General features: G+C 36.5%; 2 protein-coding genes across 2 annotated transcripts; one reads left to right on the forward strand and one right to left on the reverse strand.

Moving 5' to 3' along the window:
* Positions 1-2,138: 2,138 nt before the first annotated feature.
* On the reverse strand, positions 2,139-3,273 carry ier2b (immediate early response 2b). Its single transcript, XM_081357063.1, has one exon. The coding sequence runs from the start codon at positions 3,182-3,184 to the stop codon at positions 2,681-2,683; it is 504 nt and encodes a 167-aa protein (XP_081213189.1). The 5' UTR covers positions 3,185-3,273; the 3' UTR covers positions 2,139-2,680.
* A 4,855-nt stretch (positions 3,274-8,128) lies between these two features.
* stx10 (syntaxin 10) lies at positions 8,129-14,136 on the forward strand. The gene is made up of 8 exons (XM_081357794.1): positions 8,129-8,225; positions 8,736-8,905; positions 9,115-9,209; positions 9,294-9,356; positions 9,435-9,536; positions 10,227-10,333; positions 10,427-10,521; positions 11,148-14,136. Exons 1-8 carry the CDS (start codon positions 8,191-8,193, stop codon positions 11,222-11,224), a joined length of 744 nt encoding a protein of 247 aa, XP_081213920.1. The 5' UTR covers positions 8,129-8,190; the 3' UTR covers positions 11,225-14,136.
* Positions 14,137-14,973: the final 837 nt, after the last annotated feature.

Genomic DNA, 14,973 nt, shown 5'->3' on the forward strand with positions numbered 1-14,973 from the left:
AGATTTTTATTTTTAAAGGCCAGTTACTTCATGGATCGAGGATACTATGCATCCTGATAAAGTTCCCTTGGCCTTTGGAATTAAAATAGCCCCACACATCATCACATAGCCTTCACCATACCTAGAGATTGGCATGGAGTACATTCCATAAGATCATCTCTCAATGCAAATCAAACCAGCTATTAGGCTAACTGAAATAAAACCATGCCAATCTCTAGGTATGGTGAAGGCTATGTGTGCTGTATGTGTGTGTGTGTGTGTGTGTGTGTGTATATGTATGTATGTATGTTATATATATATATGTATATATATGAAGAGTTCAGATGCAAAAGCCTCTAAGTGCTGTCTAAAATCTAGAATGATAATTTTTATCGTATATTTAAGTTCAGTAAATTCACTTAAATGGCATTGAAAATGACCTATTAATTGTCATTTAAGTGAAATTACTGAACTTAAATATACAAGCTTGATAAAAATTATCATTCTAGAAGAAAATTTCAGATGGCAGAGGCTTTTGCATCTTAACTCTTCAATATATATATATATATATATATATATATATATATATATATATATATAGTGTTATACGTAATAACTAAGTCTTTAAAAAAATAATGTTAGAAATATTATGTATCTTATAAATGAAAAAGATAATTATGGTTAAATGGTTGATCTTGAGAAAAGTTTGATGAATTGTTTCTCTTCCTGCAATGCTCTATTTTTTATGTTGTTTATTGAAAAAGTTAACAGTTAAGCATTCTTTGAATATCAGTTCATCGTTATGACACTGCTTTGTGATTTTAAATATATTTTCGACAGGTCAAAATCATAATTTCCATAATTTCCCCCCTCCACCTCATTTGTCAGGTCAAAGACCCACATCAAGACCACCCTGGAGGAAACTAGAACATCAGAAACCTGTTTGAGGTATTCACCTATAGTCCACACATGACCACATCAAACAGATTCATTTAGGTTTCACTCAATCTGAGTTGAACTATAGGTTTCAGTGATCAATCTTAAAATGAGTTTCAGTTATTAATCATCCTCCTGAGCAATTATCTCACTGCAGTTTCCCAGCAGAGGATTCAGCCTAAAATGATCTCCACCTGAAAATTTGACTTCCTGTCTGCTCATCACGCTCCAAAACTTCCTACCTGAAATTACATGCACACCTATTCAGATCCACCCCCACAACCCACATATACATTCAGAGCAATGATTCATACTTACTCATGCTAGTCATTTGAATTTAGAGCCTAATCACATGCTTTTGTGTCACGCTAAATCTTAGAATAAACTCTTTAAAAAAAAAAAGATGTTTGAAACATTTTATTTTAGGTATACAAAACCACCCAACCACCCAGAGCTTAAGACACAACAGTGTTAACATAAACAAGTGATTAAAATTCATGCTCTGAGGCCTGTGGACTCTAGTTTCACTCTCTTGCATTAATTATTTCTCATTGTGCTCAGTTTCGGATGTTGTAATGCCAGTTGAACTGGGACTTCAAGCTTATATATTGTCTGACACTGGCCACTAGTCAAAAATGTTTATCAGTGTGTTCAAGGGAAAAGTGAATTTCATGACTCACGGTCATGTTCGGACACATCTTGCTGACTAATGAAGGGAAATTACACTTTACCGTAGTCTTTCCTGCTGTTGCCTTTTTTATCGCCCACACAAGAGTGACAGATGATGAGCTGTATGTTTTATCAAAAGATTGGGTTTAGGATCAGTGAGATAAGCATTACAACTCATGATGAAAGGCTGTGAGTGAGTTATAGTCACATATTTCAGAGATGATCTGTTTGAAGAACCTTAACTAATTCATGACAGAAGGACTTGGAAAATATCATGGAAATCGTGTTTAAAAAATACTTTACTGGATTTTTTCTAGTTATGGTCAACTCTGAGATATTTCATTGGCTAGCTTTTTTGTGGGTGTAATCTCTAAAATATATATTTGTTAATCCTTAAGTAAAAGCTGGAGAATCATGGTTCTTCATTGGTTAAAAGGTGTGGGGGAAAATATAACTTCAATCAGAACTTCTTAATTTAATCCACAAATATTAGCCCAAACTTTAGCCATCAAGAGTTTCTGTGAGCTCTTCAAAATGAAATCTGTACAACATGATGATTTTTAAACATTTGCATGTTTATTGCAAACAGTAAACACTGAAATCAACATCATATCAGTCCATCATGCCCTTCTTATATTAGTATTTTCAATACATATGTGCAATTGATCAGTGTGCAACAGTGACATTTAACACGTTCTGGCATTTTCAAGACATTTTCAAGTATCAAACTCGGATAAACATCATGTGTTATGTGTCATACACCGTCAGAGTTCTTCTTATTTGAGGTTGTAAAGTTCATAGGCTTGATAGAAGACATCAGAGCCCAGTTCATACGTGATTCAACAGAGTCATCTGACTCCTCTCACTGAACAATGAAGCAGCAGCTCGGTTGATTCCAATGCGATTGGGATCATAGTAGACTATCCACCACCTGTCCTGTATTCCTGCTGATCCTGGCCTCTCTCGGAGCTCTTATGGCGAGCTGAGCCGAACGCGCAGGTGTCAGGCTGCATAACCAGTCCGTTCTGAACCAGTTTGTCCAGGAAATTCCCATCAAGGGAGATCGATTCTCGGAAGGATCCAAAGTGCGTCTTGCTCAACACGCCCCGATGGCTCGATTTGTTGTGAACGCTGTCAGGGTTTCAGCCTGGCGACAGCTGTTTCCATTATTAGTCCTCAAAACCTCGCTTTGGAGATGTTGCTTCTCCTCATCCGTGTCCATTCTCGCCTTCTTCAGAGGTAGAAAGTCAGGCTCGAGCGCCGTCTTACCGCGGCGCTTCCTGGAGTGCCGTTCAGAAGCGCACAGGTTCTCTTTGTCCTCTTCTGGAGTGTCTTTAGGTTCCTGAGGCTTCATTGCGACCTCATTAGAAGTCTGAGGAGAGTCTTTAGTAATCTCCATGTGCTCCTCCGGGGCGCACGGAACGACCTGCTCCTCCTCCGCGTCTCTGAGCTGCTGCGCGGTGTGGTAGATGTCCCGTGCGGCTCTCATGGTCATGGAGAGCAGGAGACTCCGGTGAAGTCTCAATCCCCCGCGCTGGGTTCTCAATGAATAGAGTTTACTAATAGAAAGAGCCATGATTCTCTTTGCCTCGACGTCCATTGTGTTTACAATGTATCAGGATATTTCAGTTCTAGACTTGCTTTCTATTTTTAAATGTCTGCGCTTTAAGGTCTTCGCGGTGGATTGTAAAACTAAAAGTTTTCTCCTCTCAGGGCGGTGTTTTATGTGCGCTCAGGTGACGTAAAGAGTTTCCATTCCCCTGGGTGTATAAACACGCCCTTCCCGTCTTGTCAACATACGTCATATTGGCACAGCACTGAGGTATCAAGTCAACATATGCGTTGTGTTGCCATGTCCACTCATTATACGCAACTTTAAGCTTGGAAGAGTAAGGTAATACATACGTTAAATTGAGGCAGTGTGGATCAGTGTTATTTTAGTATTATCTATATAGACTACTATTAAGCGTTTTTATTAATTTATTCACATTTTTGTTAAATCTTTTAGTAATTTTTTTAACATGTTTTTGTCATTGTTTATATATATATATATATATATATATATATATATACATATATATATATATATATATATATATATATATATATATATATATATATATATATTTCTCTTAGTTTTTTATTTATTTCCCCCTTCAACTTAAACTTATTGCAATTATTTGCCAATGCAACATTTATAACTGTCATTTAATATTTTTCATTTAATTTTATTTCAGGTTAATTTCAATTAATAATAATTAATCAAATGTTTTAGTTTTTAATATAATAACCCTGGTGTGGGTGTGAGGGAAAAAAATACATTTGTTAAGAAGTTTAATTATTTAGCAAATGCAGAAAAATGTAATTGTACATCAATAGATCAGAATGATTAAATAAAGCAATATTCACTGATAAACACAGCCTGCACCAGAAGCACAAAACAAACTTGTTTTATTGAATGAACATTAACATTATTATACATATAGGCCTACTTTTGTTCAAATGCAAATGTTGAACAATATATCATTTTTCATGCAACCATAAAGCAGAAAAAAAAGAACAAAAAAATACAAAAAAAAATCCTTAGGGGGGTGGGTTGTTGTGTAGTAATATTAAATCAGAATAAGGTTGTTTAGAAATATTAAAAATATTTATATTTTAAAGTCTTTAGCTTTCTTATTTAATAAGTCTTTAATACTGTCTACATTACAGCCTTACTTCAGTCAACAAATCGTAAACGTTTTTCTTTAGTAAAATAAAAAAAATTATGAATGTGATGTTTAAAAAACGTTTCATTTTCTTGTAGCCAAAAGCTGGACGCTTGCTTATTTTGGGCTTGTTTTGTAAAAAGAAATGTATGGGGATTTTTTTCTAATGAGATCTGGCAACACGGGTCTTAATAGCACTGCTCTACACAAGTGTCATCACAAACAGCATATGTCATTATTGCACTGTATCAGATGTCTGCTAGTACAGTAATAATAAAAAAAAACTGCTTCATTACCTCAGGTGATCTGTTTCTCAAATAACCATTACTTATTGATCTCATGTAATTATACTAATGACATGTGAATGAATGCATTAAATATTCATTAAGTGTAGGGGAAATGATAACTAAGTGCATCGTTTTCCTGATTATTAGCTTTTGTTTTGTTTGTTGTTCTTCTTCTTACAGTGTATTATCTAGGCTATTTATTTTATGTGGTATTTTCAATTTGAAATGGCCTAACAAGCTCGCCTTTCTCGTTGAAATATTCATGTTGAGGGTTTTATCAATGTGCCCCCAGTGTTTACAGTTCACTTTTTTCTATTTGCTCGACGTCACGTTCTATCGCCATATTTGGCAGATCCGTCGTGTCTCCCGGGAGCGCGCGCTCGCAGTGGAAAAGCCGTGACGTGCCGCAGCTTCCCGCAGCCTCAGCAGAGGCAGTGATGATGTCACCGCGCACCATATTTGGACTTGTCACCGGTCCAACAGCCCCGCCCCTTCTGCTCACATGAGCGTAACTAGGAAGCAAAGCGATTGAGGTCAGAATACAGCTGTTATTCACAGCAAATGCGTGTTCTATTTATAGAAAATTGGCTACCTGCTGACTATGTCGAAATTAAAAGATTTTGTTGGTGTGCAGCATTGTTGTACAGAGAATTGCTTTTAAATTATGAGCGTGAAAAAACATTTGTCAAGTCGAATGTGTTTGTATGCCGTGTAAGCATTTTTGGCAAGAAATCTCATTCGGATTATTTAGATTTATTGCTCAGCATGGGTAGTAGTCTTGTTTGTGAATGTGTTTACTGAGAAACAGAAGAGGGAGGAAATCATTTATTTTATTAAACACTAGGGCATCACATTACAAACCAGTTTTGTAAACAGAGTGACTAATCATGAGGACCTTCAAGCTACCGCTTGTAAAAATAGCTCCCTTATTACAGTTCTCTGACAAACTGCATTCCATGTGATCAGGCCTCCATTTAGGTCCACCCTTGCTTTCTTTCCAAGAGCGTTCTTTGCACCTGAGATCACACTGGTTTCATTACATTAATGAGGGCACCCCAATCTTGTCAACAGGTTTATTTGAGGGTTAGGGTTGAGGTTTAGCAAATGAAAACCATGTGAACCACATTGACCTAATGGTTTTAATATGTACATAATGATATTTGCTAAACCCCAACCCTGAAATAAACATGTTGACATTTAAGGTAAAACATCTTTTCAGCCAAATCTGTCTTTCAAATAGTCAAAACAATTTCAGATGTCCTCTAAAAGGCAGTTTTCACCTTGTCTCACTACTCACAAGCGTGGCCCTGACAAATACAACCAACCTTTATGCTTTTCACAGGAGGTGGAGTGTGTGTGTGAAACAGGAAACAGTGTGTGGAGAGAGGAAGGCAGGAGGCAGGAAGGAAAGGGTGACTGTTTAAGAGGTGGGGGAGGAACTGAAGGAGAATAGTGTTGCTAAAAGGAAATGGAGGAGAGGGGACCAGACGTCAACGATTTAACCCTATAGCTTGCATTAAAAACCATATGGGAATCCTTTAACACACCTCTTGCAAAAATGTACGCAAGCCGTATGCACCCACCACCCGTCTTTAGCCTATCATATTTTACTGCCTTGAGCGTCAACCACATCCAGGCCAGTTACATAACCGAATTAATTATGAATCAGGTCAGGACTGCAACATAGGTGTGCTAACAGCCCTGTTTTGGAAATGAGTGATAAACAATGCTAAAAATATGCCATTTCTGCTTAGCCACAGATGAGGTAATGCATCATGCAACCGATCCAAAGAGGGAACGCATTGTTTTCTCAAACAAGTAGGCTATTCAAAGACATTAGTGCATTAACTCTCTGAAAAATTACAGATTGTTATTACTTATTATTATTGTTAGGATGGACTGATAACATATTAAAACAACTGCATTCATTTTATTTTACATACAAATGAGGAAAATGTGTATTTTGGAAACTTGTGCTAATGCTTTAAGATGACTTAAGCTTTTGATATTTTCTTTAACATATAAATAGGACCTTTAGAGTTTGACTAGACTACTATGAATATTTTTGTGCTTTAGTCTACCTTAAAATAAAGAGTAATCACAATTTTGTGTGCTTAAAATTTTGTATTAAATAAAGAGAATATCAAATCAAATGGTATATTTGTAATAAGGACATTATAGTGGACATCTGAATAATGGACCTTTTGCACGTTCCCTGGTTTCTCAGAAGTGGAAGTCGTCATAGTTGGGTAAACTTCTATATGGTGAATGAGAGACTACATTAAATATTTACATTAGCCTACACATTTTTTGTGTTCCCATTTGCTCAAATAACAAAAGAAAAACTCCACAATAGTGTTTTCACATCTTTCAAAAAGAGAGATTGATAACGCTGTCAGAAGAGAGAAATATGTCAATTTTCCCATCACTCCCACAGCCACTGTATTAGAAAGATCACAGCAGCGTTAAATAGTTTCTTGTAATGTGATGTAAAGGCAGAGGTGGACAGTAACAAAGTGCATTTACTTGAGTACTGTACTTAAGTACACTTTTTGAGTATCTGTACTTTACTTGAGTATTATTTTTTCTTGAAACTTTTTACTTTAACTTCACTACATTTGAAAGACAAATATCGTACTTTTTACTCCACTAGATTTCTTTCAAGGTCTTTGAGTAGAAAGTAGTAATATTAGTCAGGGGGTGATTTTGGTTGGAAATGAAAGTCGGGTTGACATAAAAACCTGACGTCAAAATGACATTAGAACCCGGCGTCGGGTGGACGTCAACATCCATCGTCGGACAGATGTTGGATTTTGGTTGGAGAGGAAAGTCGGGTTGACGTCAGAACCCGACTGATGATGGTTTCTGACGTCAACCCAATTTTAATTTTCAACCACAATACAACGTCTGTCCAACGTTGGAGATTAACGTCAATCTTACATTTTCATTTCAACTTTTGGTTTGTTCTTCTAAATGCAAATTTTGGCATTGTTTTGGAGTACACTAGCTTATAACAGTAAGGGTAACATATTCATACTTAAAGCCAAAAATCTTTAAATAGGGCACTTTTAAAGCCATTTGGGTGTCCTAAACCAATTGTGGACGTTATTGAGTGCGCTTATTCAACCTTACATTCAATCCTACTATTGGAACTGTGTTCCAGAAAAAAAAATGATATTGATATGAGGGTAGGTAGGCAGGCATAGATTCAGGGGCATAATACTGTAAGTACTACATACAACAATGCAACAATAATAAAACAATGCATTGTCTTTTTATTTTTGATACTTAAGTACTTATAAAAACGAATACTTCTGTACTTTTACTTAAGTAAGGAAGTTGTGTACTTTGTCCACAGGTTATATAATACAAAGTATAGTGTTATAAATGTACATACATTTTTTTAGAATGAAAATATTAAAAACTTTGCATGATTTACGATGCTGATGGCCGTTAAAACGCGTCATCACAGTCTGTGAAAAAGGTCAAAGTGTTAATATTGGAACATGCTATGATTAGAGTTCAGGGACTTTTATTTTGAAAACTCGTGCGTGCGTATACAATCCATCTTGCCGTTGACTTCACGCAGCTCCTAAACCAGAGGGGCTAATATGTCGATGGAGGATCCTTTTTTCGTGGTTAAAGGGTAAGAAAAGTTATCTTCCTCTTTCCTGCCTTAATGTCTGTCTTCCGTCTTTGTCTAAATGACACGCGTTTGATATTGACAGGTTCATTTAAGTGTTAGTGAAGCATCTTCATCACTAACTTACCTGGAGCTCCAGTTCTTGTCATATTATTAATGTTTCCAAGTGATTTTACTTATAAACTTCCCTAATAAACAAAATATAGGTGTGTTTTTAGTTGAGTTTGAGTGATCAGGAAGGTTGAATTAAGTCTAAAGAAGCCAGATACATTTTATAGTAATGGCTTGTGTTGACTGGAGTGTAAACACACACTGATTTATGTGTTTGTGTGGCTCTGTCATTCATTTAATGTACAGATACAAACCACAAATTAATCATATACATCACCCCAAGGTGACTGTAACCTGACTGCCACCGGCGTAGTGCTTATGTAAAAGTTGTTTGCTTCTGATAAACACCTTTCATTTCTTTGAAGTAGAAAGGGTTTGACAGTTTGCTCCTCTATCTGGCAGGGAGGTGCAGAAGGCCCTGTCCAAAGCACAGGGGCTGTTTGAGCGCTGGGAAGAGCTGCTGCAGGAAGAAACACCCGTCAGTCGCGATGAGCTGGACTGGAGCACCAATGAACTCCGAAACTGCCTGAGGGCCATCGACTGGGACCTAGAGGACCTGCATGAGACCATCAGTATCCTGCCATAAACCAAAGCCCAATGATGCCTTCAAACATCAGAATGACGACACTTTAGTAGACGGAATGTTACACAAATACTGTGTGCCTTGATACCTCTAGATTAATGTGCTAAAAGACTGTATAGTTCTTTACTATTCCACTGATCTCAAACTTTTGAACGGTAATGTATAAGCAGAACTCGTTATAATTCTTGACAGTATCAGGTATTGTGGAGGCAAACCCTGGAAAGTTCCGTTTAGGGGAACATGAACTCCAGGAGAGGCAGGACTTTGTGGAGCGAACACGGAGTTCTGTGCAGGTGTCAATCACTCTCTCTCTATATGGTATATATATGGTGTAGTCTTAGTTTTTGTCTTGTAAATGAGTGTGTTTCTGTGTGTAGCTGATGAAGGAGCAGCTCTCTAGTCCCTCAGCTGTGGCCCAAGCAGAGAAGAAAAACAGACAGGTGAGTGATTCATTCACTATTTCACTAAAATGAAACTGAATGGATTCATATGGTCATGTTTGCGTCCATGTCTGACAGGCTCTGCTGGGGGCCACGACAAAGGATCGTTACGCCGGTCTGGAGCCTCACCTGGTGTCTGCAAACTCCAGATACATTCAGGAGCAACAGGAACAGCAGCAGGTAAATGAATTATCGGTGCAAATATTATTTTCTTATCCAGCATTACTTGACAATATTCCAAAGAGCATCTTATAAGCTTCACAGAAAACAAGGAAATGTGACCTTTTAGTGCCAAGTAGTTCAGATAGTCCACCTAAAAATGATAATCATCCCATAGATTACTCAGCCTCAGGCCATCCTAGGTGTATATGACTTCCTTCTTTCAGCCAAACACAATCTGAGTTATTTAAAAAAAAAATCCTGGCTTTTCAGCTTTGTAATGGCATGGATTGGAAGTTGTGATAGTATTTTCTTCTCTTTTGTGACGTATATCAGAGTGAAACGGCTTCTCGGACAAGAAAAAATGTAGGGCAGGACTTGATTTTGATCAATCGGGAATTGATTGGATGGTTGGATCATTGTGGTTAACTATTGGTTGATCTCATGTGAGTGACAGGTTGACCCGCCCTCGCACCAGTAAACATGTGATCAGAGAAGAGATGTCCCTGCAAGAGTTATTTTTATTAAAGATCACTAGGGCACATGAATAAAAAGATTTTGAAAACTGCAGTTTTCCATTAAAAAACAAGAATTGTCCATTTTGATTTCATGGCAACTTTAATAGCACAATTTTCAATTGGCATAAAAGGGTAAATATTTCTTCTTTGTACATTTTACATCATAACTTTCCCAACTTGTCTTTCCGTGCAGCTGATCATGCAGGACCAGGATGAGCACTTGGAGCTGGTCACAGGCAGTATCCGTGTCCTGAAGGACATGTCCAGCAGGATAGGAGACGAGCTGGACGAACAGGCAGTGTAGGATATTGAAGAATAAACACAAACACTAGCATGTGGATTTTTCTAATACTCAATGTCTATTTTTATGGCCATGTGTGCTTTTTGTCCTAGTATGCTCGGGGAGTTTAGTGAAGAGATGGACCAGACCGGTTCTAGAATGGACTCCGTATTGAAGAAAATGGAGAAGGTTTCACACATGACCAGCAGTGAGTGCTTTTACTTCTTATTGTGTGTTCTTCAACTTCTCACGTTTTTATATTTCAGCCTAAAATGTTATGTTATTATCTTTATCATTCAAAAGTTTGGGGTTGGTATTTCTGAAATGTTTTTGAAAGATGTTGCGCTCACCAAGGCTGCATTTATTTGTTCAAAAATACAGTAAAAACAGGAATATTGTGAAATATGATTAAATGTAATTTATTCCTGTTGAGCATCATTACTCCAATCTTCAGTGTAATGTCTCTTATTATTATCAATGTTGAAAATATTTGTGCTGCTTAATATTTTTGTCAAAAACCGTGATACATTTTCTTCAGGATTTTTTTATGAATAAAAGTTTTCAAAAGAGCAGCATTTATTTAAAATAGATTTGTTTTTGTAACAGTGCAAAAGTGTTTGTCATTTTTTTATCTGAATAAAACTTGTTAAAGAAAAAATCGTACTGACCTAAAAGGAAGCATTTCATTTTTTCTTTTCTTTTTTTCATTTTTTTCTCAAACAGGTTCTCATTCATTGTTTTCACAAGCTTTATATCTTTAATCATCTTAATTTTGCTAGGCTTGAGAAACGAGCATGAGATTTTGACTCGGATCATATGTTTTGTGTGTTGCAGGTCGGAGACAGTGGTGCGCTATCGGAGTTCTTGTAATCATACTGATCGTGGTGCTCATTTTGTTCTTCGCCATTTAAACCAGACTCTTCTTCGGTTTGGCCCTCCATCATGCCAAAATCTTACAGAAGAATTTCCCCATGATTCTTCCACCTCATCTTCAATGATCCCTTGTGAGAAAGAGATCCCATTATTTTTTATAGTCCTTTCTCGTCTTTTTGCCTTCGTCTAATCCATACGTCTTCTGGCTCTCAGCATTTCACTCTCTCCCGCTGCTTTTGGATTGGACTTATTGTCGAATTTCACTAATGCTGAGATGGAAGTTAACAGTTATTATATTTCTTATGTTTTATTGTGGTACAGTGGGGATGAGGAATTTGATAATTGCCTTATTATATTTTTATATGTTTGATTCTTACAGCAGCATAGTAATTGTGTACATTATAAATGCCAGTGAAAGAGGTTGACCATAAATATGTTCACCAATTATGTAACAATTTAAATGTTGTTGGTTGATTCAGATTTCAAGCACAATGAGTAATGCAGTCTCATAGCGCCCTCTAGATCTGTAACATCATGATAAAATCATCCAATAACGTCATCAAACAACCTATGATGGTGTGCTTTGGAAATTGTTTGTAAATTGGAAAAGGAAATTATAGCAAGGGTTTTTTAAATTGTTTTAAAGCAAAGTCACACCTTTAACATGAGGTTAACATTTGCATTTTACATGTTTGCTTTTGCTTTATGGATACATCTGACACTTTATTGCATTATTTGAGTGAGCTTATGGAAAATTGCTTGCAGAGAAATCATCTAATTTGCCTGCACTTTTCATGAATCTTCATGGATGTGCTGCTTTTATGGATTTTCCCATATTTTAGACTGATTTGGTTATTCTTGTAATATTTGAATTTCCCCATATTTTAAAATATAAGATTTTTGAGATTACTGTACATTGGACTGTGAAGTTTCATATTACTGTGGAGATGTGTATAGAATCATATGGACAGACATTTTGTCTGTTGATGGTGTGGGTTAAGCCTTCACTGCATGCCAAAGTGATATTCCAGACCCATTACTCCAATAATAATAATATATAGAGGTCGACCGATTCATCGGTTTTGCCGATTAATCGGCACCGATAGTTGATTGGTGGAACTATCGTTATCGGCAAAAATACATACCGATAGTTTTTCCTGGTTGCGTCCGTTGCTGGAGCGGCTGAGAAGCGCGCGCTGTCATTCATTACACAGTATAGAGAGAGCTGAGAAGGCTCTGCTGGCATCATGCAGTACAAGAGCGGCCTCTAGAGGTGTAATAAAAACTATCGCTGATGCCTCGTGTTGTTTATTTCCACACGTGATTCTGCGTGCTGCACTGAGAGCACACGCTGCGTGGAGAGCGCTCAGATGCGCGTTTAAACCACCAACAGCTAAAAGGTATTTTTTCATATCATTATAAAGCGATTAATTTGTTGACTAAATGCAGCATTAGTAGAGAAAGAACAGCACAACAGTTTGTTTGTTTGCCTTCGAGGCTGAGAGGACGCTAACATTAGTACCAGTACCTCAAGTGGTTAAAACACTGACAAAAATAAACTAAGTCCGAACCAAATGTTTAATGTCACAATTGTTAACATCTATTTGCATTAGTTTATATCCAGCTAGTCACTTTGATGCATTAAATATGCAGAGAAGTTGCATATTTAAAGCTAGAGATGTAAGATAGCAAACTGATATGTTCATACAGCCGACAGAAACATAAATCAGAAAAGCATTCGATTTCGGTTATTTTTTCATCATCACTTTAATATGTATTTTGTTATTTTGATTAGATAATCATCAAGTGTTTATAAAATAGAAGCAAAAGTGTGAGACTATACATGTAATATTTATGTCATTTCAATGCTCTGGCGTTGTAGATATTTAAAGTTGGCCATCTTTAAGCATGACTGTTTGGATTGATATTAAAATGATAACACTTACAATAAAATTCCATATGTAACATTAACTATGGTTAATAACTGCTGTATAAGGATTGTTCATTGTTTGTTTGTTAATTAACATGTACTAATACATTTTTAAATTAAGGTTTTTATTTGTTTACCATTTGTTAACCATCAAACTAACATGAATGATTAAGGTGCAATTTGTTTTTATCCAGTATCAATTTTAAAAACTATCGGTTCATTAATCGGTTATCGGCAAGTATGGCCCAACCTAGCTATCGTTATCGGTAAAATCCACTATCGGTCGACCTCTAATAATATATATATATTTGTCATTTTACTATTTTTCAAAGGAAAATGCTATTAACTGCTCTTTTAATTGCAGCGAGATGCATGTACTGAAAGTCAGCTATATTAACTGACAACATCCCATAAAGAGCTGATCGGACCCCACAGTTAGGATCATCACTTGATATTTCTATTCCTGAACTTGAGCTCAGATTGTGCCCATCTGTGGGTGTGCTAATGAACATTTTGTACTGCTATCCTCCGTGCCAATGAGTTGTTTCCAGTGTGCCCTCTGATCTGAGACACTACGTGCCTGTGGGTGAATGTATTATGTTCAGTATAAATGCTTTCCTCTCTGAATATGACATTTCAGTATTCTCTTGTTTCTTGTAACATGATTAAGTAAATAAACCCTTAACTGAAAATCCGATCCAACTTCAAACTTAAGATTTTTTTTGGGAAATTTTTAACATATTTTAGTACATATTTTAGTACATTAAAAATGTGGAACAATTAACTAAAACTTATTACCTCTTACATGCCCTTTTAGGGAGATTTGGTACGCATTTGATTGTCTTTTATTTGCAAAGTAATGTCTTTCAGTGCTGCCTGCATATAAATAATTGCATTTCAAAAGTCTAATGCCCTTGTCACTTGTTTTTGTAAGCATTTGTATTGTATACAAATTTTGCCTTTATTTAGGCATCTTGATAAATTCTGGTCCCTGAATAAAGTTTATGACTTTGACATGCCATTCATTTTCCCAGGTCATTTTTCAAATTACATGCACCACATTATGGAATAACTTTATGACAGGGAAATATACCACTTTCTTTCACAATAAAGATAGGCCTTCCATGCAATATAAAATCCAATGGACCCTTTTCACGGACTGTGGTGACACGTTTCCACTTTTATCAACGTCGCAAGTCCAGTAAAGTTTTAAGTAAAAAAAAACACGAAGTAACGTGTAACGCTATGTTGTTTATATTACCTTAGTAGTAAATTACAAAAAAACGAATTAATTCAGCAACAGGGTTTCTTACAGAAAGGCCGAGAGAGTGACACCAATTTTGACATCTTTCTCTCTTCTGACTGCTGTAATAATCTCTTTATTTTTCCCCTCTTTTTTTGAAAGTCATGGAAACGCTGTTGTCTGCGTTTACACGACAACGATGTAGAAACTTAAAGCAGAAAAGTTTTTCCTTTGCATTTTTCACGTACAGACGACAACGTTAAAAAAGTCAAACGTCAAAAAACTGTTCACACGGATCCGTGAAAATTATTAAAAACTCTGTATAATGCCGCCAGGCCAGAAGTTATCGTCACTACAAAATCGCATTTTTGTAGTTTACATGGAGACAGTGACGGTATCATTTTCAAAAACTTGAACTTTGAAACCAGATTTCTAAAGTTTACTTTTCATGCGCCCAAAACGCCGTTGTCGTGTAAATGAACGACCAAAAACGCATAAGTTTCAGTTTTTAGTTGAAAACGGTGTCGTGAAAACGGCCCCTCATTCGACTTCCGCTTCTGAGAACCGGAAATGTGAAAAAGGTCAATCTGTAACTGCTTTAAAATGACTAAGTC

This window comes from Scardinius erythrophthalmus (genome assembly GCF_964197995.2).
Source record: "Scardinius erythrophthalmus genome assembly, chromosome: 25".
In the NCBI taxonomy this organism is placed as follows: domain Eukaryota; kingdom Metazoa; phylum Chordata; class Actinopteri; order Cypriniformes; family Leuciscidae; genus Scardinius; species Scardinius erythrophthalmus.